General features: G+C 39.1%; 1 protein-coding gene across 1 annotated transcript in view; it reads right to left on the reverse strand.

Annotated features, from left to right (window-relative positions):
* Nucleotides 1-23,190, reverse strand: part of SHPRH (SNF2 histone linker PHD RING helicase) — a 50,279-nt gene extending 27,089 nt beyond the window's left edge. Inside the window, exons 1-14 of the mRNA XM_082047300.1 lie at nucleotides 23,068-23,190; nucleotides 20,259-20,928; nucleotides 19,709-19,838; nucleotides 15,297-15,515; nucleotides 14,897-14,975; nucleotides 13,969-14,119; nucleotides 12,397-12,502; nucleotides 11,654-11,910; nucleotides 10,526-11,221; nucleotides 7,035-7,286; nucleotides 6,169-6,247; nucleotides 4,067-4,230; nucleotides 3,720-3,976; nucleotides 1,063-1,184 (exon numbers count right to left, since the gene is read on the reverse strand). Coding sequence (XP_081903426.1) covers nucleotides 1,063-1,184; nucleotides 3,720-3,976; nucleotides 4,067-4,230; nucleotides 6,169-6,247; nucleotides 7,035-7,286; nucleotides 10,526-11,221; nucleotides 11,654-11,910; nucleotides 12,397-12,502; nucleotides 13,969-14,119; nucleotides 14,897-14,975; nucleotides 15,297-15,515; nucleotides 19,709-19,838; nucleotides 20,259-20,897 — 3,151 coding nt within the window. The 5' untranslated portion in view covers nucleotides 20,898-20,928; nucleotides 23,068-23,190. The remainder of the gene's footprint in view (nucleotides 1-1,062; nucleotides 1,185-3,719; nucleotides 3,977-4,066; nucleotides 4,231-6,168; nucleotides 6,248-7,034; nucleotides 7,287-10,525; nucleotides 11,222-11,653; nucleotides 11,911-12,396; nucleotides 12,503-13,968; nucleotides 14,120-14,896; nucleotides 14,976-15,296; nucleotides 15,516-19,708; nucleotides 19,839-20,258; nucleotides 20,929-23,067) is intronic.
* Between the last annotated feature and the right edge of the window lie 4,788 nt (nucleotides 23,191-27,978).

The raw sequence follows: 27,978 nt of genomic DNA on the forward strand, positions 1-27,978 counted from the left end.
TTAGTTTTTCACCTGTAACCATTACATCTGGACTAATAACAATTCAACTTGTAAGAGTTCAACTATACTAACAATAAATTAGTGGTTTTACTTGAACATAAGGTGCACTTCCTCCTTGCTGATAAAAACGACTGAGTATAACAGTAATGCTGAAAGCAGGACTGCCTCAGTCCTGCTTTGTTTCTCACCAGATGCGACTTTCACCAATTTGCTTTTCGAAAAAGGCCAAACTTAATTTTTGCTACTAGTGTATTTTAAAAGTATGTAATCGTACAGAAATCTTTAAGAATTTAATTCTACCTGAAAAATTTTGTTAATTTTGCCATCACAACGAAGTATTTCAAACCTATGAACTACAGACTAAATAGAATCTGAAAGTAATCTTTCTTTAAGGCAAGTAGCAGAACAGGCAGTTTGCTTGCTCTCCTTTTTGAAGCAAGACTTTAACACAAGCTGAAAAAATTCAAGCAGATTTGCTAATTGGCAAAGACGGTTTTCTTTCATATTCATGACTAAGTCATTTTAATTTATTATTACTTTGTTTAGTGGAACATTTAAGACTAATATAATTATTTTTTGTTCCCGATCCAAAGCTTTTTTCCCCTCTTCAAATAAAACGTATATCGACACAGTTGTATAGCAGGCAGCAGCAAACAGATTTCAGAGTCAGCATAGCAGTTTGTGTGGCAGGGGACACAAAGGAAGCCCAGAAAAGCAGTACTGGTAAAACAAAAGCAGGTTAAGTACAATTACACAAGTATGACATTTTATCCTCCCAGTAAACATAGATGGTAGACTTCAGAGAGAATATAAAACAAAAATTCCAGAAATAGTCTAAGACATCTCAAAGATTCACCAAACTACACCTGTTCTTTTCTCCCTCATCTAGAATGAATGTTGTTTTCTGTTACAAACACTGTAACAAGCCACTCTAGTTTCCCAGGATTTCATTATGGCTTTTTCCCTGAATTCAAAAGAGCCACTGTTTTTACATGGTGCCATTTTAACCATAATTAGCCTATCAAAAGGAGTAAATAACATGCTATAGCCATCCAGTCTTACCTTTAATGATATGGATACCAGCTAAGCCATTAAGAGCACACACCAGCTGTCGGTGAGCTTCCTCACACTCTGTTCGACATTTCTTCTGCAGAGATGTAAGCAATTCCTCCATGGTCATGGTGCTGAAATGGAGATTAAATGGCTCAAATTTGAAACAAAACCACAATACTAAAAAAGTAAAACTGTTACGCTGTGCAGCATGAAAGATTGTTACATGACTCCAACATACTGTGAAAATGTTTTTGAGATTTATTTACTTATTAAAAAAACCCAACCATCAGCTTTTCTTGCAGCTAGAGCTTTATGCTACCTAACTTGAGCATATCAAGAGGTTGACATCTCCTAAAAATAGAGAGAAATAAGAAGCAAGAGGAAAATTAGAACTAGGTAAAATAATCCTTCACAGGACAAAATATTTTGCTCCTTCTCTCACAGTGGTGAACTGGAAACAAGCAAAAATAGACCTCATTTTGCTAGAAGCTGTTCAAATGAAAACGGCTATGAAAGACTGCATTTCTCCCCTCTGCTACCAATCTAAACATGCAAAACAGATGAGGTGTCAAGCTAAAGAGGAAAATGTGTGAAATGAGAACATTGAAGATTAGCAAGTATCATTTTAAACTTCCTTTTCTACATTTGTTTTTAATATTTGTAATTCACGAGAAGAATTTAGTCAGAAGATAATTAGCTGAACAGGAAAATACAGGAAATGGAGAGGTAAGAGTGAGAAGCAAGAACAGAGATGAGAAAAGAGAAAGAAAGAAGCACAAAGGATAGCTTGGGGTAAGGCCAAGGGACAAAGAACCCTGGCAGAAAGGAGACTGATGTGAATAGACAGGAGACTAAACTGCAACAGCAGTCTAAAACAGCTGACCTGAGGCTGTTTCTGTGACCAGTTGCTGTGGTGAGACCAGACACTACACCCCTCCCTGAAAATCTACTCTTCGACTTCATTCACCTTCAGGAGAAGCATTTACTATTTGGTGTTTACTGCTCTGGAGTAGAGTAAGAGGTGATGTAACTCTTGTGTTGTCTCAGCCCAAGGTATGCTGGAGGGGTATCCTTGACTAGGCCTTTATTTTACCCTCCTTGCAACACTGTTCCATTTGCAGAAACTGTTCCTTGAGTTTACACCACAGTGTTACACTAAAGCAGGCCTGAAATCAATATAATTGCTGCTCATAACTAGCTGAATTCTGCAGAGGTAATACTGGCAAATACACTCAGCACCTGCTGCTCATACTCTGATACTTCTAGCACTGCTACTTACCTTTCATTTTTAAAACCATCAGGAGTTTCAAGAAAAATTATAAAAGCAAAAGGATGTACGTATAAAGTATACAATTTGATACGTAGCCTGAGACTACCAAATAAGACAAAAAGGGGGTTTTATTCAATTTAAATAGGGAAGCCTAGAAAACTCCATTTTGAAGGCTATATTTTTGCTGAGTAGATGTTCTCATTTACTGCCTTCATTGCACAGGTCGGGGGAAAAAGTAATCTAGCATAGAATATGCTCCAACTCAGCTTTCTTGTTGCAGGCCTGTTTCTCTCATCCATATGCACCAGCATCAACTTCCTTGTTTCAGTAAATTTCTCTTATTCATCAAAGTCCTCGCACTGAATTTCTCCATTATTCTCCAACCCACAACCAAAGCCATGAGCCAAATTTTCTCTCTGTTCTGGGAACATCCACTGTTGCAGCCAAGCTTGGTTCATAAAAAAAGCTTACATAAATAGTGCTGGGAAACAATTTTTCTTTGTACATATGATTTTAAGAAAGATTTGATTTTTGTTGCTAGTTTTTCCACCACAGTTACTAAAGGAGTAAGGACACAAAACTTCATAGAAGGATAGAAAGAGACTGAATAGAATGGATGAACAAGAGCAGAAAACAGTAGGAACAGCACTGCCAGTGTGAAAAGTTTAAGTATTTCCCTACTCATAATTTAAAAAGAAAACAACGCAGACAATGCTCTGAGAGCCTGGAATGGAAATGGCCTGTTCTTTCACAACCAATCTCTAACTGACTGTAAAAGTAGCAGCTACATTTTGCAAAGAGTGCTAGCAACATGCTTTTGGTCTAACAAAGGCTGAGACCGAACTGGTATTTGCAGGGCACTCGTGATGAAGATGATCTTGAAAGCATGCAAAAAAAAAAAAAAATTGAACAGCTTTCAAGTTTGTTCAAGCGTGGATCTTACAAATTCTGCAGCCTCACATTAACATTTTATTTAAATTAAAGAATTATTTAATTGTTTACTGATTTTGTTCATTGTTCTCATTTACGATCATGAGTTTTGTAAGAGACAAAGAAAAAGCAGTGGGCTTATTTAAAACTGAAAAAGAATCTGCTTTGTTTTACACTCAATCTGCCACCTGCAACACCGTGATAGGCATCAGCATCATAAGGTTAAAATGTTACTGCGAAAGCAACTTGCCTCGCAGTACTACATTCTTTTAACACAAAAACTACCTTACCATCCTACTGCATTCTATTCAGCTTCTGAGGTCAGATAGCTTCATGTGGCATAGTTGCACTTCTAACTAAAGAAGCTTAAAATTAGGTTTGAGAACTAGAAGATCTTGCACCATTAGGGACAATCATAGTTTTGCTCTGGACAAAGCAAGCCATTTAGGAAGTGCCAGAAATTCACCTTTTCTGTAACGGCAAGAACTCCCCCCTAACAGCTTGTGGATGACAGCAGGCCTGCCTCAGCCGCAGCAAAGGGTACAGAATAGAGGTCACAGTCCTCCTATCCAGGCTACTAAGCTTAAGAGTCCAGTCAGAAATCTTCCTGAGTTTTGCCAACGCATCCTGGCAGCACACCTCATGCTGGCGATGATAAAAGTGTCTCTCCACAGGAGAAAAGTGAAGCCAGTGTACATTTTCTGTCTGAGGGGGGATTTGAATCTGCAATTACAAGAAGAAAATAAGTAATTTGCAAATAAAGCTTTTGATAAATGTTGTTCAGTAATTTTAAAACCCAAAGCTCTTATTTACTTGGTCAATCACATCCTTCTTTGCTGATCTCCACATTATCTTGGCAATTAGACTGTAGAGAGGCCGGGGATTTTTCCTGCAATAAGGTCGATATAAAAGTTGGTCCCACCAATGTTTGACCCAGTAAGGATCAACTCCAAGAAAAAGGACTAATCCATATAGATCTGCCAAGAAAAGAAAGTGGTTTACTACAATGTTTGTGTTTTAATACTTAACAATATTCCTCCAAAAAACCCAAACTTTCATACAAAGGTTAGCAGGCATAAAGCAATTGCATTCTGGCCATTATCCTTTCCACTTGTTTTCTAGTCATTCCCCCACCAAAATAGCTAATTTGAGGCAGGGGACTGGGTAGGGGAAGGTGGGGTGGGGGTTCTCTCCTTTTGCTAGTGGTTGATTTTCATTGAACTTGATGGAACATAACTATTTGCAATTTCAGGTTTAGTAGAACAGAGCAATGCTCAGAGCAGAGGCAAGAGGCAGAAATTACAAGATTGCATATGGTTAACTGGGTTTGCCAGGTTTTTCTAGAACAATATTGCTCAGTAGCATTACTTCATAGCCTGCTGTGCACCAACTGTCTGTTGCCCACCATACTAGAAGAGACTGCAATTCAGAAGACTTTCACTTTTCAATCAACGCAGAAGAAATTAACAAAACTCGCTTTTGCTGTTTTCTTCCTAATTGAGAGAATACAGCTTGCTAATTCTGCCCAATTCAGAAACCCATCATTTTGGGCAATGAAATTTAAGGATATACTGACTTTAAGCTTATTTCTAAATCTTATTGGAAAAATACAGAAGCACATGTTTAAATGCTGCATGTGGACAACGCAGAAATAGAATATACGATGGTATCTTAAAAACAGTTATTCAAAAGATCTGGTGGCTATATTTTTTATTCTGTTAGCTTTATGGTAATTATGGTACTCAGCCAAGAGCAAAAAAAAATTTCACCAAATACATCGTAGACCAGGGCAAGAAAAATCCTAAGAATCTCTTCTATGCAGGAAGAGACTGTTTACGCAGCAGTCCTATCTCACTTCATTACAGCAGCGGTGGCACAGATTCAAATTAGTCAGAAGTTTTCATCCCCTGTGTGATGAGGGCTGCATCAGTATAGCCTGAGCACCTGGCAAACATGTTTTATGGACAATATGACATTTCAGATACATATTAAATAAATGCTATAGTACATAAGGACTTGAACAAGTAAATTGTGACAGTCAAATCAATCACATCCTTCTTTATTGTTTGCTTTATTAACTGTGTATTCTCACAACTATTATATATATTCTTAATATTAATCTACACTTCCACAATTAATTAATCTACAATATTGACTTCTATAGTAGTTTGGCATCTGAACAATTGTTCACAAATACATACAAATGCTTACACTGATTTATCCACTTTCAAACTCACCACCTCAATGTGTAGCGCATATTCCAAAATCCATTAAAGAACACAAGGATATAAAGAAGTCAGATTTTTTTTTCTTGTCTCTGTTTGAAGTCTGTCTACAGAAACTGAGTACCTCACAAAAAAGACAACATAAATGACACCTGCTAACATACAGCTGCCTACTCCACACATCTCAATTCATTAAGTCCTTACATAAGGACTTAAAAACAGTTTTATAAAGCTTTACCATGATTTTTAGCATTTATATTCATGACAGTTGATGCCCACAGCAGTTTATGCAGGGCTACGCAAAAAGCAAATACAGCTTTGTTTGCTGTATTCGACAGTTACAAGGATTCTGTAACCAGAGCAGACTGTCTTCAGCTGCAAGAGAGAGGGGTTAATATTTACCCACTCTGTTAAGTGAAAACTGAAGAACAGACTTGAGTCAGCTGTTTGACATACTCTGCTCCCCAAAGTATTTGCCTAACTCAGGGAGACAAAAAGATTCCAGCTCTACCTTTTTTATATTGATAGATTTATTGATGTTTTCATCACATGCCGAAGGTTTATTGCTTATCAAGTCAGAGTACCTAATGAATTCAGAGCAAAATTAGCAGACATTTTAACTGCTTCAAACCACTGCTTAAATATCAATGCAAGAAAAACCACAGATGACACTGCTACATAAAACCTCACCTTCTAATCCTCGCTGCACAGGAGTGCCACTGACACACCAGCGATTTATTCCACTTAAACGGAGTGCCATTTCAGCAGCCTAGCAAAAGAAGATAGAACCAATGGTAGGAAAGGAAAAACAAAAAGTGGAACACAGTCTGAAAACACATGGACCTTGTTTTTAAGAAGTCCAAACATCTTTTCAGTATGTAAGATTAGCAGACCTGTAAGCAGCATGGGTACAACGTATTATAAAAATGGGTATAAAGTTATTGAGCTTATTTGAGGGTAGCTGAGAGCTGATAAAAGCCATATCCACTTGCAAGTAATGAAGTGCAATTAAGGTTTCACAAAAGGCAAACAGTTAGCAAAAGGAACTATGTAAAAAAGTCTATAAGCATTATGTAAGTAGCATTTTTGTCCTCCTGCCTTGGGCAAAAAGGATGGACGAATACTAATTAAAATAATCTCTCTCTGCAGACGGCAACCCTAGCGTTTGCAGACACATTGCTGACTATTTCAACTTCTAGACCCAAAGGCCATATCTATGCCTTTGAACCATGTCCCTGAACAGGCTAGTGTCTTGTTTTAAACTATCAAACATCATACACAGCATGATGACCCAGTTCTTCAATCTGTCAGTATAGATTATGTTAAATATTTTTTGAGCTGGATATACTTCACAGTCTGCCAAAATTCTAACAGCAGAACCATTTAATAGTCAATATCTCCAACAGAAAATTCCCTTATAAAGAACAAGCTACAAGGACAAACTACCTGAGTGCACTGAATGTTAAGAGTGGGAAAGAGAAGTCTATTGTATTATTTACAATAAGCTTGTCAAAACCTTTTCAGGTTAAATAAATGCCTGACTGGAAATGTCATACCTTTGCAGTAGTGCATTCAACCATTTGTGCTTCATCAAGGCAGATCCTCCACCACTCCACTGCTACTAAGGGGCTTGGGATGGCCATGTACCGCTTCTGGTTCCTGAAGCGGCGCCCATCTTCGCTGTTACTGTGGGGTATGTCCACATAGTTCAGCTCAGTGCGGAGGACATCATATGTGGTGATAACCACTTCCTGCTCTGCCAACATGTGTGGCTGCAAAAAGCCGTGCTTCTTCACACCTTGATACACCTACATGGATTTGTATTCAATAGCACAATAGCAAAGAATGAAGGTAAGAGACACTTTTATTAAAATGCAAAAATACCAGTACAGCTTAATACGTGCATGCTTGGAGAAGTGTTCCTCGTATAATATGAAATAATTCAGAAAGCCTATACTCATATAGTAGCATGGTGGGAAATGCATACCAGTAACACAGATAATAAATGCAATACAGACATTGATGCAAAACTTATGTCTACATATTTATATCTTCATATTGTTTTTTCTCCTTTGCAGAAAAGAGGACTTCAGTATCTGCTACAATAGTCATTTGTTGCAACAGTCATATGCAAGTTTGAGTATTCCATAATGCTGTACGGAGCAACATTATGTAAGTCAGTGTTACATGTCCTGTCCTCTACCATAGAGGTATTACCTTTCTCCCCACCGCCCCAAGAATTTCATGTATCATTAGGCAAAGACAGAAGTATGCAGCAAAATATTTAAAAACCAGAAATTGTATTATGGCTAATGTTTTTTCTACAAAAAGGATTTCTACAGAGACTCATGAAGTAAAAAGAGTACCCTAGTAGGGAACAATCCCTGTACACCGACAGAATATTATAAAAACCTTTCATATTGACATTTGTTCTTATATCAGAAGTATTTTTCTTATCTCCCTCGGAGTTTAAATTAAAAAATTAAACAAGGTAAACCAAACATTTTACTGTGCACTTCCCCACAGTAGCATCCTATATTTAAAGGAAATACAGTATGTGCTAGAAGTCCCAATATACTTACAATACCAAAATATGTTAAAATTTCAAATAACATGTGGTACAGCAGAAATATAAAAAAATATTTTAAAAATAGGAGTGTTTTCTCATCTCCAGAATTTTTAGCTACTAAGAACAATTATTACTAGAGCTATATATCAATCGCCTTTTTTTCCTTCTTATACAAACTTCTTTCTTTGCTCCCAACTCAACTCAGGAACCTACTTCGAAATAACATGCATCCATTGTTTACTTTAAGAATTTTATCATCGGCTACTTCTTATCACTTATCATTAATATCAATCACAATATTAAACAGATAAGGCTTTCTTCTTACAGATACAGGAATATCCCTATCGTTTTAGAAAGAATCTCTATTCTAGTCTCATCTTCAGATAGCTAGCATCTTTCTAGTCCTTTCTCATTCTGCAAGTTCATGATTTATTATATAAACACTAACCAAGATGGTCCATTCTTATCTGCAACTGCCTACAAACACTTTTACCATTTAAGAAAATCGCACCGTCTTTCCAGCCCCTCGTAGTGTCACAAACTTCAATGCTCTCTTAAGTCACGCAACTAACAGTTAAAAATACGAAAATTAAGGTGATTCTGTAAAACCTAAGTTGATTGCCTCCCACTTTACCCCTTGATGATCAGCACATGATTTCACTGTTAATTTCATTGTTACTGTACTTTTCCTTCCAGTAATAATTTTCCTCTACTTTTGTGCACAAGGCACCAGAATTTCTGTCAACTGAAAGAAACCCTTGCAGAAAATTTCTGTTCAGCCCCAGAGTGTGACAACAGAGCATGTGCACACAGGTCTATGCACGTGAACTACAGAGAGAGAATGGAAAGGGGAAAAGGGAAAAAAGAGCACGGTCACTAAAGCAACTGTTAAGAAGAAAAAATAGCTGCCCAAGTCTAATGATCTCTTCCAAGTATTTATGAACAGATTTTACGGAGGTTTATAAGTTGGCTAAGTTTTAGTTGTTTTCACAACAACAGGAAAAGACAACCTGCCACAAAGCAAGACTTACTGATAAATTTTAATTTCTTGTTCTATTACATAAAACCATGAGAACCTTCCATGGGTTGTCAGCAGTTGGAAGAATAAAAAACACCCTTCGCATGCAATGCAAAGCCTGTTAACATGGCAAATTGGTTCTTTGAAACATCTGAACTATTTTAATTTTAACTTTACAGAAAAAAAAATCATTTTGAAGCAGCACTGAAAGCAAGTCTGGATAGCTGGCAGTTAAAAGAAAATTAAAACAGTGTCTCAGAATGGAAGGCGTCACACAGCTTAAAGTACTGACATTCAGTATTTAAGCTATTTTACTGTTACCATGTAAATCTATTTTTGACAGTTTTCATCAAAGCTGGTATAAAACTTGGACTGCATCCTACGAAAACTGTGCAAGTTTCACGAATTTATTAGTTGATGCGCTAAGGCTACTTAGACTGCACCAATGGCCTCCTGGAGGCCTAGAATTCATTTATACATTGGGCATCTCTGCAGGATAGCTGAAGGTATCAGATATATCCCTGCATGCAAAGTTTCCTCTCATCTTCCTTCTCATCTACTACTACTGTTATTTTATTCAAAATATAAGGGACCTACGGTTCTCAAAGCACTATATCATTACAAAGGTCTTTGCCTGCTAAAAATATGAAGGACAAATCTTGACTACATCATTAATAAAAGACAAGGGCTGCCCTTGAACACTGTGATAACTATATAAAAAGAAAATCCTGTATAGCCATAGTTACTATATGTATAATTAAGCTTATTTTAGTGATAGAGCTATTAGAAATCATGTAAAATGACAATACAAGGTCTACAGATATAAATATGGTAGATGTTATACAGACAACACCCAAGTTGCAATGGTGCTATTCTCAGTAAACACCAAGGCCCAAGGCTTCTTTTGTAAAGCCCAAGAACCAGAAATTCAAAAGTACACTCTTTATCTACTGAAACATGTGTTTTTAGCTAGAACAAAATAGGAAGCAACTATGAGAGATCTGCTTGGGTACAAATGTACAGTGAGACTTGACACTGCCAAAACATCTATAGTTAGGCCTAAGTTCCTTGGTAACTTTCCAGGGAAAAATGCAAAACAAAACCAAAAACCAAAAAACCCCACACAAATAAAAAACCAGAGACAGCCTTCCCTTTCAAAAATCACCTGTGGTTGCAACTGCTCAAAATCTGCTTCCATTTGATAAAGATATCCAGTCCTCTGTATCTTCTTCCAGTGACCAACTAATAAGGAAAAAATGAAGCTTAGTGCTTCATGCAGACAGTCTTTCTGGGACACAAATACACCATGTGGTGTCAAAGCATAGGTCTAATAGCAAGAAATGTAGAATTCTGACACAGAGAACAAAGAAGCCTCTTAACCTTACATGATACAGTGTCAAACAGGAAGACCTGAACCTTGAGAAAGTAACTCTCCACACTGTGAAGCTATATAGTCTTACCAGAACTCGAAGAGAAGATGATCTTACATGCCTGTTGATCTCATCTACCCACTGATGACAAATAGAACTTGGAGAAATTATCAGAGTTGCTCCTGTGGAAACTGGTTTCATCGCCACGAGACAATGGGGACAGTAGAAGGGCTTGATCTTCAGGTTTTCCTCTTTGTAGTTCACACATTCTGCATGCTGCCATAAGTGACATTTGAGGCACTGCACGCGAGCTTTATAGTCAGCCAATCCAAGCTCGCCACAGATGCATTCAAAACGATACTCAGAGGTATTGAACGGAAATACAGAACTGGCATGTTGTATGCTACTGCCAGCATGCTCTTGGAAATGTGAGGACTGGTCCTTTGGAACTTCTGCCTTGACATCAGCTGTAGTTTTAGAAACATCTAAGTCAGGATGACTGCTCACACCACTGGAGTCCCGGAGGCTGCCAGGTGAATCGGGAGACTTTGGGACCACAGTTTCCTGCTGAACATCATTCTTTTTTACAGAGTTCTCATGATCTGCTTCAGATTTCCTGTTATTTTTGCTAGCTGTACAATAATCATGTTCTTCCATGGTGATATCCACCCGTAAAGGGGTTTTAAGGACATCTGCTGAAGTGACATCACTATTCCTTGAGTCTTTGGTTTGAGTTTTAGCATCAATCAACTGCTTTTTCTGACTGCTTTCTGAAGTCCTTGCTATCTACAATGTAAAAGTAACCAATAATGTCAGACTTCCTCCACACCTTTTTTTTTTTAAATATATAAACACATCAAGACAGATATTAAGATTTTTTTATTGATTTCCAGTTTGAGGATTTGGTTAATGTTTACCAGCATTTAAAATGCAACTTCTGAGTAAGAACAATATATCTGCCACACACTGCAGCACTACTTTTAAAGACTTATGACAGATGTAGTTAATATTTTAGCCCCAAATTTGATCTAGTTCTGATTTCTGCTTCTTTGTTCATGACTGTCAGAGCAAATGCTGCAGTTTTCTTCATTTTTATCAATAAACCAGTGTCACTGACCTAGAGCACACACACAACACAGCTGAGAGTAGCATGCAATTGGTGGAAATAAGATCTGCCTTGGCAACTTTCTTTGAAGTAACTACGGCAGCATGTTTTACCTGCTCTTTGGTTCTTTCTCGCCTCTTCTGTTCCTTGTAATTCTTTCCCAGCTTGAAAGATCCAGCCAGACCATGTCCTTTCACTTGTTCTACCACTTGTTCTGCAATTAGTTTTTCTAGAGTTCTTTTGAGAAGCCGTCTATTTCTCTGTATGTCATACCTATATACAGCACTGATGTACTTAAATATTGCAATAATAGATGCTCCTTTCTTCACATTCATTTCCTTTACAGCTGCTAATATCATCACTCGTAAGCCTATACATAGAATCAAAGCAAAAAACTTACAGCTCAGATAAAATCAAAGTTACCTCAGAAAATTCATATGAAGGACATTCTAAACACCATGTTCATGTAAAAATGCAAAAAAAGGTAGCAGTTTTGACAATGCTTTACTTGACGTAGCCCTACAAATAGCTGGTTTTCAGTGATTTTAAGACCATATTGAGTAGCAATAGAAATAAGTTGGTCAATTTGCTTACTGAAGCTTATAAAAGACAGCCTATTTCAGTTAAATGCATAAACTCTCTTACAAGGAGCTTTAGTTACATAAAGATTTGTAGTACAGGAATCTGAGTTGGTAGCTTTACTTTTAAATATGAATCACATCTTTGTAGCATGCAATCCTACACCACAGCGCTCAGCAAAATAATAATTTCATTCTGTAGAAGTAAACTCATAGTCAGTGGCCAATATAAGACATGCCAAAACCAAAATGTATTTTTAAAAGTCAGAAATACTTACTGGGATATTGTATTTTCTCCTTCAATTTAAGCTCCATCTCCTTTGTTTTTTTCTTTTTATTTCCTTCCAAAGGTTGAGGTGGAACAAAGAAGTTCACAAGCTTACCCTAATGCATACAACATTAGATAGTTATTAGCTCATGTCTCTTCAAAAGTAATTCTGAACTTCACCAATCTTTTCAGTTGAAAATAAGCATGAGCTGCTATAGATGTGTGCTCTGGTCTCACTAATTTGCTCAGCTCATTTTTAGTGTGCACAGTGATACCCCATTCAGTTCAGTTTCTTGGCAAATGGTGTTCAGCACCCTACACTGAGAACAGAGAGAGCAGCCCTGCAAGCTGCTCCACTACTTCAGAATTAAGTTGCAAGAATCTATAGCTGTAAGTGATCTAGGTTACTGATGGGGAGAGGAAAATATATACTTAATATATAGCTAGAAACACATAAGGAGGTAAACAATATAGATTAAAAAGCCCTAGTTAGTTGTATAACAAGAAGGCTTCTCTTTTCAGGGATTTCCCTCCCACCCCCAATTGACTCTATTATTAGTAATTCAGGAATAGTGATTTAATTCAAGGAGATGTATACTCAAGAACTGAGATACAAAAATACAGATGACAAAGGACCTTCTGGATGAGTGGATAGTGCCTTTTAACTACAGGGAACATCATATAATTCTGTTCCCAAAGATCTCAAAAATATTAGCTAAGATGTATATCCTAACTACTATCATGGAACAGTTTCACAACTCCAGCTCTCCAAAAGCTACGGTCTCTAGTTATTGTTGTCAAATAACATCCAGATACTTTAGTGCTAATGCCCCATCTTCACACTCCTCAATACTGACCCTCCAATACAATTAAGAAGAATCTTACTCTCTGAGAATTGAGTGTTTTCAACCAATAAAATTACAAGCAGACAGGAGACCATAATGAATAAATGTACAATGCAAGTGGCTGCCATGAAATCAAAAGGATGGAACCCACAGAAGTGGTAAGAGTTTACCTAGACATGAAAGTTCTCTCCCTTTAGAGAGAACTTTTGGTTTTAGTGAATGTGGTAAGTTTTCACAGGATGCATGATGAGGAAAGTGAAAACATGGAAAACTGCTGATAAATAAGCCCAGTTATTATATGCAATAGAGAGAGAGCAAAAACCTTTATTCACCAAGTTTAAATCATCCTTATTTTAGCACAGAACATATGTCTAATGGATGTTTGATACTCATCAACACAATGAAGTCAAAAGAAGAATGATTTCCAACATGATAGAGTACATTACACATTTATACACTCCTGGAGTGCATGTAAACTACTAACAGCCTATTAACAGAGCAGTTGCCTCCTAACACCCTTCATTAATGGCAAACTATCAATTGCTTCTCATGCAAACAATTCCACTATTTATGTCACCAAGTATCACATCATACAAAGCAAAATCTTTCACTATATTTTAATTCAGCTTTAAATCTGGACTTCTACAAAACAGAAAGCAATAAACTCAAGAGAAGTGCATTTCCATTAATTCTGATAAGCATTTTCTTCCTTCTAAATCTTATTCTGGTTTTCTTACCTCAGGTAACGTCAGATCATCTTGTTTCATGTCTGGTCGTGTATGAGTCAGAATAAGGGCCAACACTTCAACTGTTTTTCCAAGACCCATCTCATCTGCCAAAATACCTCCAGGCCACTGGGGTCCAGCAATTGGATATTCACGGATAATACTGTAATTCAAGTACATTCCCAAATGAAAGTCAGTAACTACAGAATGATGTGACAGAGAAGCACAAGTTCAGGGACATACACAGTATAGCTTCAGCAAGGCAAAACTTGTAAGGTGAAGCAATATGTTTGATTAGATAAGCTCAGATTCACAAAAGCTAGCAAGCTTTTTCAGTGTACAAACCTGCCCAAGATGAATACATATGCCAGATGTTTTTGCACTTTTCCCCTCCTAACAAGCCTTGCCTTGCTAACTTTAGCATATCATAACATTAGTCTCCAAAAAAATGAAATAAACTTATATTCATTTGTGTTAAACATCTGAAAGTTATATAGGGAAAAAAATTAAAAGCAAACTAGCAATCAAAAGGTTCTATTCTAACCTAATTAATGAGAGAAGTGAAACAGAACTAGTAATGCAATACCCAGCATTAACAAAAGCATTATACTGCCTCCTTTAGATTTTAAAAACAAAGTCAAAGCTGTCAATGCTCTAACTAAAAAAATGTTATCTTAAAACTACAATTTGCACTGAAATTTAAAAAAAGCTTTAAGAAATCAGTCTTCAGCTCAAAATTTATATATTTACCTGTGCATTAAATACTCCAGTTTGCCTTTCTTTTTTTGAATCAGAGATATCACAGCTCCAATTCTTTAATTGCTAACTGAAAAATGACATTTATGGAATATCTTATATCCTCCACTAAAAGCTGCCAAGAAGGTTTTCACAAGCTAAAATCTTGAGGTGTTCTCAGAAATAGATAACTAAAAAAACATACCAGCCAGTAAATGGATTATAGTAGATTTTAACTCCATCCAGAGTGATGACCTCCCGCCATAAGAAATGCAGTGCATTCTCTACGGAGAAAGAGTTCATGTTACCATTGTGAGGTTTCTCTATAAACAGGACACTGCTTAGAATTGCTCAGCCTTATTGTGACATTTAGAGACAAAAAGTAGACGTTTATCTCCACAGTGCTTCATGACCAACAAGACACATCAACTGCTGTTCAGCAAAGTTTAGTTAATCATTCAGCGTACTACCCAAACAACAGCTTTTATAAAACTAGTAACGAAATAATTAACAAAGCTTCTAATCAAACAGCAAGAAAACATTACTGCTGACAATACAATCCCACTTTCCTTGATTACGCAAGTTTTCCACACCCATATACTTGCCACTGCTTGGAGTGTTTGTGAGGTTCTCTCGGTGCAGCATCCAATTCACAGCCTCACTTTGGTACGGCCTCAGAACAGGAATTAACGCAGGGTGCTGCACATCCTCTCTCAGTGACTGGATATCCTGCTGATGGGTGTGCCTCACAAAGTCATAAAGCTCTTCAATATTTTGTCGCTCTAATTCCATGTCAGATTCTTCCTCATCTTCCTCCAGCTCATCTGCATACACCAAGTCATTCAAAACATGCATTAGCAATCAGCTTTGGTCAACATTTCCATAAATTTTGCGGCAACACATTTATAAAAGCAAGCAAAGCAAAATGTCATTTAAATATGTCATGACTGCACCTGACTCAGCTGTAACAGCGGCAGCAGGAAGCACTGAGCACTCTTTTCCTAGAAGTTAATATTAACATGCTAATGCAATCACAGAGGTACATGTAATCAGCAAAGCTCTTCCTTTGAATTTAGGGATAGAACAATGAGACCTTGCTTATTTAATAAAGACCTTCCACTAAACATTTCCAACCAATATAGAACCACAAATAACTCACATTTCAGATTCAAATGCCAACATGGGTCAATAATATTTTGGAAAGGGAAAAACACTGTGGGATGTCAAGGATTTGTACATTTTTCATGAAATAAAGCCTTTCTTGATAAAATAAATTTAAAAAATGGGAGATTATCTTCAATGAGCTTTCACATTCATTTCAAATTATCCATCTGGATAAGAAAATTGTGGCAGTAGGACACCATGAAATTCACACCACTTGCATCATTGCAAAAAAAGGCCTTGTGCTTACATATTTTTCACATAATTTGGATACAAGGGCATACACTGAACTTAATAATGAAAAATTTTAACGTATAATATATTGATAAATAGAGAAAATAGATAATGGCATGTGCTATTAAATCAAACAATCATTATGATGCCTCATGCTAACGAGATATGTACCTGCCACAAACACCAGAGAGCCTAATCTTAAAATAAGGTTTGGGGGCTGCTATTAGGACTCTCTTTCATGGAAAGCAAAAGCTTTCTTTCATTCAAATGAACGGTGAAGTATGGGTTCCAAAACAAACAGCAAGAAATGATGTGCCTATGTATGGCAGCCATCAGTGCCCTCCCCTTCTGAGTCAATGGCACAATTCCAGTACTTCCAAGGGAAAAGAAAATTCTGAAAAACATTAAGTTTCTACAAATTCATGAAAACTGTATATATGAAGAAGGCAACCAGAGTGCACACGTGGGGCTATTAATGTTCCAGCCAAAGGAAAAGCACCAAGCAGAGCATGCAGCTTTATATGCTACAGAAACCATTCCAAGAGATTCTCTCACACACACTCCCCACTTCATGGAAAGAACAGGGAAATTAGAGTCACTGCAGAGCATAACTTTGATCAATGAAGTTGATCTATAATGACACCTATCATTTTATTGCTAAAATAATAGTTTTCAAATACTACATTTCAGAGCATAATAACTTGACTTTTATATAAACTAAGTCTACCCAGAATTTTACAGGGGCTATAATATACTTTAAAGTAAAATGTTTTTTCATACAACTGTACCTTTCTTGTTTTGATCATTCTCTCAAACTTTTTTTTTTTTTCTGATGAAATCGTTCTACGTACCACAGGGATTTTCAAAAGGAGGCTAAGTAAGTTTATCTCTCAGTTAGTTACTTATTAAAGAGTGAATATTTAATTATGCTTTCAACCATTTCAAAACGTAACTCAATTACATAACTTCATCTTGGTATTTTTACCTTTGAGAAATAGATGGTATTGTACTATCTAAAAATGCAGTTTCTCTGATTCTATAATCAAGTGTTGTGCTAAATTTCTTCAATGACTAAGTTCTGCTATTGCATCTGCAGTAGAATCTTTTAGTTTTATCTGTAGAGCAGTTTCCATATTGCCATATATGTACATCAATGAAAATGTAATATTTTCCCCCTTTATTCTAGATTAATGGAAAACTTGTTGCTTTACATTTGGTATTAAAAAAATGCCTTACAGAGACAAAAAAACCCTCTTCTTTGTACAAATAATTTATTATTAAGAAAACTGAGGGAGAACGATGTATAGTAACCGCGATTGCCATGCTACTGTATGTCACATAGTTCCATGACACTATGGGAAAACAAACTCTGAAACATTTACCATTCACTAGAACAGATACATGAATAGCAATTAAACAGCCATTTTAGGTTTTTTATTTTATTTTTAAGGCCTAGGTTTTTTTTCCATACTAAGAAAGCAGCTAGCTGGGTCTAAGAGAATTCTTTACCTTTGATTTGGTTTGCCTGACACCAAGAACTAAGTTGATGCATCTACTGAGCTATACACCTACCTATGCAACCTATAACCCCAGCTGCAACAGTTAGCAAAGAGGCTATCAAAAGAGGTCATCACTTTTTCCTAATATGAAGTAAGGATTTTTTTCTTCTGCTTCACTTTATCTATACCGAATTTATACTGATTCTCCACTTCATTGCCTAGTCTGCTTGCAATCTTGCAGTTATGCTATTGCAATATTGCAATATTGCAAGTTATTGCAATCTCTGTTATGCTAAATAATACATTTAAAGTTTGTTGATGATAACATCTCACCAATCACTGTATTTCCCAAAGCCTTAGGAACACGTTAAGCTGCACATGCTTTTGTAGGACTTGACTGGTGATCTTCATGCACATTAACAACGGTTTATTTCTATTCTCTACACCCTCTATTTTACTTAGTCATGTACATGGTATTAATTGGCATTGAATCAAGACTATATTATTCTATTACATCACAGCAAAATGTACATGCTGAAAAATAGTCAGAAGGTTCACCAGCTGGAAACACAGATCACTTATGAATCTGAGCTGGTTGCATGGCTTCTGAAATGGTAAGTTAAGGCACAAAACCCCCATCACTCATGTCCACATTCTTGCTCCAGTAACTCTGAGGGACATGTCTTCCCTTTTAGAAGCTATATTGCCCCTTCACCTGTAAGCTACACTCAACCATGTAGTCCAGAAAAGTCTATCTTTTAGTGCACTGAGGACAAACACCCCAAGTTGCAGCAGCAAATTCTTCTGGATCTCAAAATAGGACACTGTTCATTTTGTCCATAAACCATCTTTCCCCAACTCCTGCACAATGAACAGATACACAGAGAAGAAAGCTGTGCTTGCTGCTATAGCATTACTTTATTTGAGCACTCCTTTATATGCCTTAGTGATCTCAAGTCTATGAATTCTCAGACAGATATTCTGCTTCTAATGCATTTATGATAATGTATTTCTCATAATGCATTTAAAAACATTACTATTCATTTCTATATCAAATCATTTATTCTTCACACTTCTTTTCAGACCTGCTTTATTGTGCTTTTACACCTACGTTGTCAAATTCACTTGAGTCAGACTACTTCAGTTTTTTTGCAGGATGACTTCTTACGTGCAAGATCTTCCCCTCCTCACATACTTAGTTATACTGCCCCTTCCTTTGTTATATCACAAGTATCTCCTGACAGTTGCATGTTTATTCTTTGTAGCACACATGGATGTACGGATTTTATTCCACTAGCTCATCCTTTTAGCTTCTCTCTAGCAAGTTCCCTATTTTTTTTATACAATTCTGCCTTTTGATATTAAGTAGAATTATGGAGGGGGACATTAGGCTCCTTTTGCTTCTGCAAAAACACTGAAACTCAGCATATTACGGTCACTGTTACTGAGGCAAACTTCAACTAACATTTTTAATCAATCCTACAGTCAGGAACAAGACCAAGGCTGTTTTTAAGAGTTTCCTAAGCAATCACACCATAAAATGGTCATTGATCACCCTAAAAATCTGTATCACTGCTGAGTATAACCTGGCAAACACCTCTTCAATTCCAAAATGTTGATGAGATCCGTATTTTTGAATTTGCAGTGGTGCATCCTTAAAATTGCCAGAAAGGTACATTTTGTAGTAGTACACATTATAACGGCTTTACCATACAAAACAAACAGAAATTCTGTTGCCACAGTTGTGTGTTAGGCACCAAACTAGGAACAAAAGCTTTCCAAATTTAATTCCTGGTTCTTTTGAACAGTTCCTGTGTAGGTTGGACAAGTTACTGTACATCTATTCAAACAACCCACACAAATCAGTGAAAACGTAAGGATGCAAACTTCTATGTGCCTCAGTGCCTCATCTGTAGAGAAAGAATATTATCACCTGTGATTTGACCATAAACTAATTAGCATATGATTAATAGTCAGAAAATAACATGGAGAGAATTACCTTGAAAATAAAGTTGTTCTAGAAAGCAGGAATAACTTATTTTCCCTTGCATTTAAAACTACTAGAAAAAGGACACACTTTAATAACAAAAATTATTCATCAACATTCAACTGAATTGCATTACCTGGAATTAAAAAACTATAGAACTTTTCCATGAGTTTTTGAATCAGCTGATTAGCTTTTTTGGGTCTTCCACCTCCATCACTGAGAAACTCTGGTTTACTTAGACCAGCTTCCAGAAGGTAAATTCCAACCTGTGACACGGTTATACAGTTAATCATTTAATTAACTGTTAGAATGACAAGAATTTTATAAACAGAAGAGTAAGAAAATAACAGTGCTTTGAAAGTTAGCATATGCAGACAGATGCAATGTATCTACTAAAATCACCATCTGTATAAATGTAGCAATCACATTTGTACAGTCCTAAAATTACATTTGACCCTTCGAAGGCAATCACTTAGCTGATGTGGCCCTAGTAAAAATGAGTTGGACACGCCTGATATAGAAGATACAGTACATTGCAGCTAAAAGCTTCTTTGATTCCTTTGGGTGATGCATTACAAACAGTGCAACAGTAAAAAGAATTTTTTAAGAAAAAACACACTGAAAACATTTACATAATCATGTAGAAACTATATACCTTCATCACATTGTAAAAATATAACCCATACCTTTAAAGCTTGAGCCTCTCCAGGTCTTTGATAAAGTCCAATTATCTTTTTCTTTTGCAACCATCTCAAGCCTTCCAATATTTCACCACCTAAAGTTGATTTCACCAAAATACATTGCTTATAAGCTCCCAGGTATTCTTTTGTTTCATTACTGTACTCTTCTTCACTTCTCTCATGAACACAGAGCTGCAGCTGATCATCAGAGTCTCCTCTCAAAGTAAAACTCCTTTCATGGAATTTATCAGTTAAAACTTGCTCAGAAGGAAGATGAAGAACAAACTCTCCCAACAGAGCTTTCCAGGACCCATCTGCATGGTATGGCAAGACCATAATATTTAGCTGTACTGACACAGGAGTCAAGATGGAATACGAGTCTTCCTCATCGTTAACTGCCAAAAACTTAACAGATTTTGAGCCACTGCCTTCTTTTTCAATGAGATCTTCATCAGTGCTATCATCATTTATAACAATGACGGATGCAGAAGAAGTGCTTGGACCTGGAACATGATCCTCATTAGTCTCTTCATCATCTAACGTTATCACCTCATTTCTCCGGTCTTCATGCATATTCCAGCAGAGCTTTTTCTTCTTCTCTTCATCTACTTTTGATGGAGGTGCGCGTTTTCGACGACTACTCATTTTGTCGTTTTGTCAACAATATTTTCAGCCTCTGTGAGATGAAGTGAATTAGTCAGCAATAAGTACTACAAAATCAAATTCCCAGATTGAAATTTCACTGTGCAGTAGCTACTAAACTTGCAAAAGATTTGGACACAGACAAATGCACTAAGAAATCTAACTGTTCAAAAGAGACTTAGTTTTATGGAGTCTCCTGTCCTTGTGCCATCACACAAAGCTAGACACGAAGCATGTGTCTTGTACTATATCTTATCATTTTGCCAGACAGCTACAGACAGATCAACAGAATCCTATATTTCACAGCTGTTACTTAGAATTCTGTGGGACAGATATAAAATGCAAAGCAGTGGAATCCCTCAAAGGCAGAGGTGGAAGGAAATGGCAGAAGAAACTCTACAAACAGAACTGCAGGAGGTACAGGAGACTTGGGGCAGGTATGGGGAAAATACACACGCAAAATTGTTCCTTCCTGTCAAAGCCTACATTGAGGTGAAACTTTAAACAAACTTGACACAGGGTTAGTCTGAAGCTGTGATTACATAAATATGGTTTAGAGCCTAAGCTGTCAAGTTCAGTCCTTAGAAGTCCCTAATGACCTCCTACTAGTATTGAATACTTTATTTTCCCAGGGAACTGTGCATCCTGGGACTTTGATATACAAATTGCTTGCAGAGGAGCCCTTACTTATTCTATTGCACATTTCAGTGGGACCAATCAGCAAACTAAATACACAGTCCTACTGATTTAGACGAACTGCAAATCTAAGTCAAGACACATGTCCAACTACTTGACTGAACTGGGGCAGTGAACAAGATTTTGTGGATAAGACACCAGAAAATAAAACACACATGCTAAACAATACACATGAAGATGATTATGGAATATTAGACCCATCTGGGAAACTAATAACTACATATTCAAATCCACATGCTCATAATTAAATACTCAAACAAGATTTTTTTAAAATACTGTTTTTATAAGGAGCCTGAACACAGCAATAGATTTCTGACCTCAAATTAGAGCACTGCCTTTGTCAAAGACAGGAAAATATTTAGACATCCATGCTGGAGCACGGCAGAATTCCTAGAATTCTGAATAATTTTTAAAGGATCCTTTTAAAACAAACAAACAAACAAACAAAAACGAAAAAGCCCACACAACAACAAACAATAATAATAATAAAAAAATCAACAACAAAAATGAAACCAAAACAACCCCAAGCAAACCTTAAATGCTATAGTTCATGAAAGTCTAAAGAAATACTCGGAAATATACAAGTCTTGCTGCTCTTGAATTCCAAACACAACAGAATTATGGAAACACGTGAGTTTTCAAAACAATACTCATGCACAGAGTGCTGACAATAAACCAAGGAAACCCCAACCACGAGCACACATAACATAACATCGCACTTAAAGAACGAATGACTCTTGCATCACCAGGGTCTACATGCGCAACTTCAGCACCACACTCCGATGTATAAACTACAGAGAATCGCTCTGTTTGAGCAGATCTGTTTAAAACTCCTATGATCAGGAGATGATCGTGTCTACAACGTGAAGCACCAAACCTGCCCGCAGAAGCACCGGTGTTGGTCCGGGAAGGCCACACCGCGCCGACATGAGTGCTGCCCGCGGGGCCTGTGCAGCAGCCGCTCCCCAGCCAGGCACAAAGCCCGCTGCGAGCAGCTCGAGGCCGTGACCCGGGGCCGCGGCCACTCCCCGCTCCCTCGCCAGGAGGCGGGCAAGGTCCCCTGCTCCCTAACGAGGAAACTTACTCTAAAATCGGAAAGGAGCCGCCAGCAGCGGCTGCGGTACTCCTCAGCAACCGGACACGTCAAGCGGGCTGCGGTCAGCCTGCCCACCGCCGCCACCCCGGCAGTTACTACGCGGCCCGTGAGGCCATGCGAGAACCGAGCAGCCAGCCTGGGGCACCCACCGCTCCCCGGGGACACTCGCACAGGGCCCCAGGCCGCCCAGCCCCGCCGCACCGCCACCCCGCAGCCGGCCGCGGCCAGGCCGCCGCGCCACGGCCAGTAGGTCGCCAGGCGCTCAGGGTGAGCAGGCAGGCGGACCGGCCGCCGCTCTCTCGAGCCCGAGGTGTGGCCCCCCGCTGCGGCCTCGGGGCCGCAGCGGGGAGGGGAAAGGGGAGCCAACCGCCATCAACGTACCGAAGGGGTAACGCGGCTGCTCCTTCCCCGGTCGGGTCGGGGCAGAGCCCCCCCCACGCAGCGGCAGAGGGCGGGACGAACGCAAGACCCCTGATCCACTGACGAAGTAGGCAGGACCGCCCGGCAGGGGGCGGGGGGGTGGGGTGGGGTGGGCGGGCACGAGGATGCGCACGCACCCACCCCGCCCCAGCCAGCGACCAATGGGATCTGAGAGAGATGACAGGTCTCCCCGTCCCCCTTCGCGCCGGCGGAAAAAACAACGGAAGGGCGAAGGATAGCGCAGGCGCAGACCTTGCCCTTACGGCAAAGGGGTGGGGAAATCGCTGTTCGCCCTCAGTGGGGCGTGGCTGGGGAGGGTCAGAGCGAGGCTGTGGCGTCATTGGCGGCGTGCGCAAGCGGCTGGGGGAGTCGGGAGGCTTTGGCGTTCGTGAGTCCGTGTGTCCGCCGGTGTTGTGGTCAGGCGGCACGTCCGTTGTCCCTTGGCAAAGCCTTCTGCCGTGGTGGGGCTGGGAAGGGGAATGGGTTATGTTATGTGAGGAACAATGCTGGAGGGGAGATTAAAGCCCCACATGGGGTTTGTGAGATGCTTCAGGTCGCTACAATAGGTTTGTCTGAGGGTTGTGGAAAAAAACGCCGCTTGGGGTAAAACTAGTGAAAACCTTTTAGTTTGGGTGACTTTAAGGTGGAATACTCAGGAAGTCTGTCGGGTTTAGAAACTGGCAGAACAGTGGAAATGCCGTCTGGTTCCTGTGGCCGGTCACACACGGAAGAAGGTGACGCTGAGAAATGATTCCTCAAAATAGCGGTGATGATGGAGACCTTGGTGCCATCCATGAAGTGAAACACGGTTGAGAAAAAGGTCTGAAGGTCTGTTAAATCAAGCGATTAGTTACGTAATGAGTGGATTTCTGGGCGATTAGAACTGCAAAAAGGTCCAATGAGTTTTTAATGACAAATATAACTTCAATAAAAACTGCAAAAACATTTATATTGTTGTGAAATACACAGATCCACCCTGTGGGACTCATAACAACTGTAAATAAATGCAAAAGCCATTTACAAAAAGAAGGTGTTTTTTTTTCTTAAAGCTTATTTGTTAGTCTTTACAAATGTAGTAATTACTGTTCTATGTCTGATTCTCTACCTTTTTTTGCCTTTTTGAAAGGGTGAGGCCCTTATGGTTTCAGTGGAGCTGCTCAAAACGGTTGTATGCAATAGCAAAGGGAGCCCTGAGGGTGTTGGCCATTATGCCATGGCGGTTTGGCTATTTTCATTCACAATGTTTAGTTTGCCACATGAGCATTGGGCATTCCTATATGAAAATTAATGTAGAAGTCATCACTCAGTCCTATATTACAACAGTAAATTGCCACAGAACAGAGATAAAAGGGAGGACACTCTGGTGTACCTTGGTATCTAGAACAATAGCAACTGAGGGGAGAATGACTGAGCAAACCTCTTTCATGGGGAGTATCCTGGGCCCATGGGTGGGTCTGTCTTGGCAGGGCCTGTGGCCAGGCAGGGCTGTGGGGAGCTCAGACCAGCCCTGCTGTGCTGTTGCTGGGACAGGGGCTGATGGTCCCAGGGGCTGACATGGGGTCCCAGGCTGTGGGGATCTCCCCGAGCAGGGACAGCCAGGGCTGGTGGTGCTCTGAGAATGCTGATGCTGGTGAGTACTTGTCAGTGCTGTAAGCACAGCTTTACTGCTAGCTAGTTTGCTGGCAACTGTATGACAAAACTGCTGTGCAGGTGACAAAAGAGCTAGTTTTGCTCAAAGTTAAGAAGAAGGTCCTATTAGTTTAAAAACTTAAGGCCAGACCTGGATCACCCTGGGGGCAACTCACCATGGGTCCCCATGCTATGATCCCACCCTTGGTGACCCGTGTCTCTGGGTGTGCTGCCTCCTGGCACAGCAGGTCTGTGCCTTACAGCCTGTGCTGCCAAGCCAGTGGCTTAGAGTTGCCTTGGGAGGCTTTCTGTCTTCTTCCTAACAAGAAGGTCTTGTTAAAAGATCCCTTTTTTTTTTTTTTTTCTTCTTTGATGGAGGCCTTTTATTTCCGGATGTGCCTTTTGGGATTTAGCTGTTGACTCAATCAGTAAGAGAGTGAGCAGCTGAAGTTATGTGATTCTTTAGGAATTTATGAAGCTACCATATTTCACTCCCACCTGCTGGCATGCAGCCGTATGCCTGGGTAGGCAGCTCCCTTTGAAGGAATGATACCCAGGTTCACGTTGCAAGATGTGAACATCAGATTTTCCCATCCTGAACTGGCTCTCTTGATGACAGGAGTCAGGGCAGCCAGAGGACAGCAACTCCTATCATGGTTACTGGGGTGAGGGGATGATAAAAGTGGTATGCTGTCAGTCTGCGGCAGCATGGTTTCCCCCCACATGGAACCTCAAATGTGGGACTTCTCATGCAAGTGTCCTGTACCTGCTGTTGACGACCTGATGCTATGAGAAAGACGGAGTCCCACCAGTGACTGCAGCTCATCCTCCTCCACTTGATGAAGTCTCGGCTATACCAGCAACGGGAAATGAGGAAGAAAAGGGAAGTCTGCCAGGTGGAACAGTGCCCCTTGCCTGCAGTCTTTAACCAACAGTACTTGGGAATATAGGGAACATCGATTTCACCTAGTCCATTGCAGGTCACCTGCCTTTTTATTTTGGATTTGGATGGCTCTGAAGGCAGGCCTCTGGTGGTAAGCTTCCCCAGAAATACTAGCACCAGTGGCAATGCATTACATGACTGTCCAGTTATTGCAACAAGAGACTCAAGTGGTATGTCAGGCCTGTGCATTATAAAGGGTATGGAAGAGTCGTCACAGAGATGAGTGAAACAGAGAGAAACACAAAAAGTTTCCGGATTCTTGTAATGCTGAAGGTCAGTCCTGCTTAAATGCAGACTGGGCACAGCTCCTTCCAAAAGGTCTTAGATACCGTATAGGCTGTGCCACTTGCCCAGGAACTAGCCTATATCCAGTGGCATGCCTGATAAAGGCTACACAGGTGTAGCCTTAAAGGATTTCTGTAAGGATCCATAATTGTTGTCAAATCTGATCCTAAGGTTAGTAATGAGAAGCAGCATTATCAATATCCTGGAGTCTACAACTAGCAATAAAGCTAGCAAGAAACATTGTGATATCCTACTTCATTATAAATCTGTAAATCCTCTTTAAATGTGATTGATCTACCCTGGCAACAACTTGCAGGTTTCCAGTTCAGAATTGTGAGCCCCTCAAAAGCTCCTTGTGAGAGTGAATATTCTGAATAAGCACTAAACTTTTGCACAGGCTCCATCCACTTCTGAATCCAATAGTTGATGAATAATTTTGAGAAATTTTCCTCATTTTCTTCAAACTGAAAAACATATTACAGGTGTAATGTTCTAGAAATAACTATCATACCTAGCCCTTACCTTAGCTTCCCCAGGAACTGGTGGCCATCAAAACTTTACCCCTTTCCCAGTAAAAGCCCAAAGAGCACTTATTTGACTCAGACTTCTCCAACAAATACACAGCAGCACAAAAAAGAACAGACAAAAGTGACTGAACCAAAACATTACATTGCATGTTCTCCTGCAGGAAACAAATAAAAGAAAAACACACAGCAGATGGTAGTCAAATCCCTCACCCATTATTAGAAACTGCTCTAACAACATACATTTCAAGAATCCATATAGAAAGAGCAGACAAGAATCCATACTTCAGTGAGCTCTGTTCACAGGCTAAGGGCTGTGAATCTCTTAATAAAGTCCTTGTCTTTTAGTTAACTTTTGTGTTTCTATGTTATGCATGTCTTCTACTCGATTATTTCCTGTCGGGGGCTGGGATTTGTGCTCTCCTTGGTAGTAATGGTGGTTTTTTGAAACTTAATGTAAAGCACTTGTGAAAGTGAACGTTATTTTCTCATCTGGATGTCATAAAAATTAGTAAGCAAGAAAGAAACCTTTCTGCTTTCAGAACAGGGGAAAATAGCACAAAGAAGGTGCCTGTTCTGCATAAAAACTTCTGTCTGAGCCTCTCTTTCTCTCACCCCCATTCTGTAGGAAATATCTTCTTTAGTTCTCAGGATAAACAAGCTGTTTTTTTAAATAAGGGTCAAGAGCAGGTGGAAGAATGCCCGTTTCTATTCAGCAGCTAATGGCTAAGGATCCTTGTGATTAGTACCTAGTAATTTCCCTCCTGTTCTAAAGAACTTGAATGCATGAAAGAAGATAATTGCCGATTCATTTAACAAAATAGAAAGGAACAGTATAAAGAGAATAGAATATGATATAAATGAAACCATGTGGTTTTCTTGATCACACTTGAGAACATAGCCTCCCTTGCCTATGGATAAAAATTCCCCTTTGCTCTCAGTAGCAACTCTTAAATCCCAGAAAGAGTAAGCAAATAAAAGCAGGAGACATGCTACTTTACAAAGGGTCTATTTTCTGAGAGAGGTCGGAGAAAATGGTGTGTTAGTTGATGTAATATTTTAGAGTCCTTTCTACCAGTATTTTAGTTGCAAAGGCAAGAAGAAGTTTTCCAAAGAAAGTCAAAATTGTATTTGTCTCCAGATTTGTTCTGTTGACAGAAAATGTGAATGGTTGCAGCAAAAGAGCAAAACTGAGGGCAGATAGACTATATTGCCTGCACTGCAATGATTGAATGTTGTACTGACAAGCTAATTAAGCATCTATGTGCCACAGCAAACTAGTTAGAAAACCACTCACTGTGTTAATTGTTTAGTTAACTAGTAGGAAAAATCTTTTGTCTTCTAGAGATAAAAATCACCATATGATAGATATGAAAAGATGGACCCCAGTGGAGGCATGGTATGTCTCCAGTCTATTCCAGATGAATGAACTCATGGTCAGTATCCTGTGCCCTGGGAGGAAATTACGTTCATAGGTTCAGCTCTACCCAA

This window comes from Streptopelia decaocto, assembly GCF_964273445.1.
Source record: "Streptopelia decaocto genome assembly, chromosome: 3".
NCBI classification, from domain to species: Eukaryota; Metazoa; Chordata; class Aves; order Columbiformes; family Columbidae; genus Streptopelia; species Streptopelia decaocto.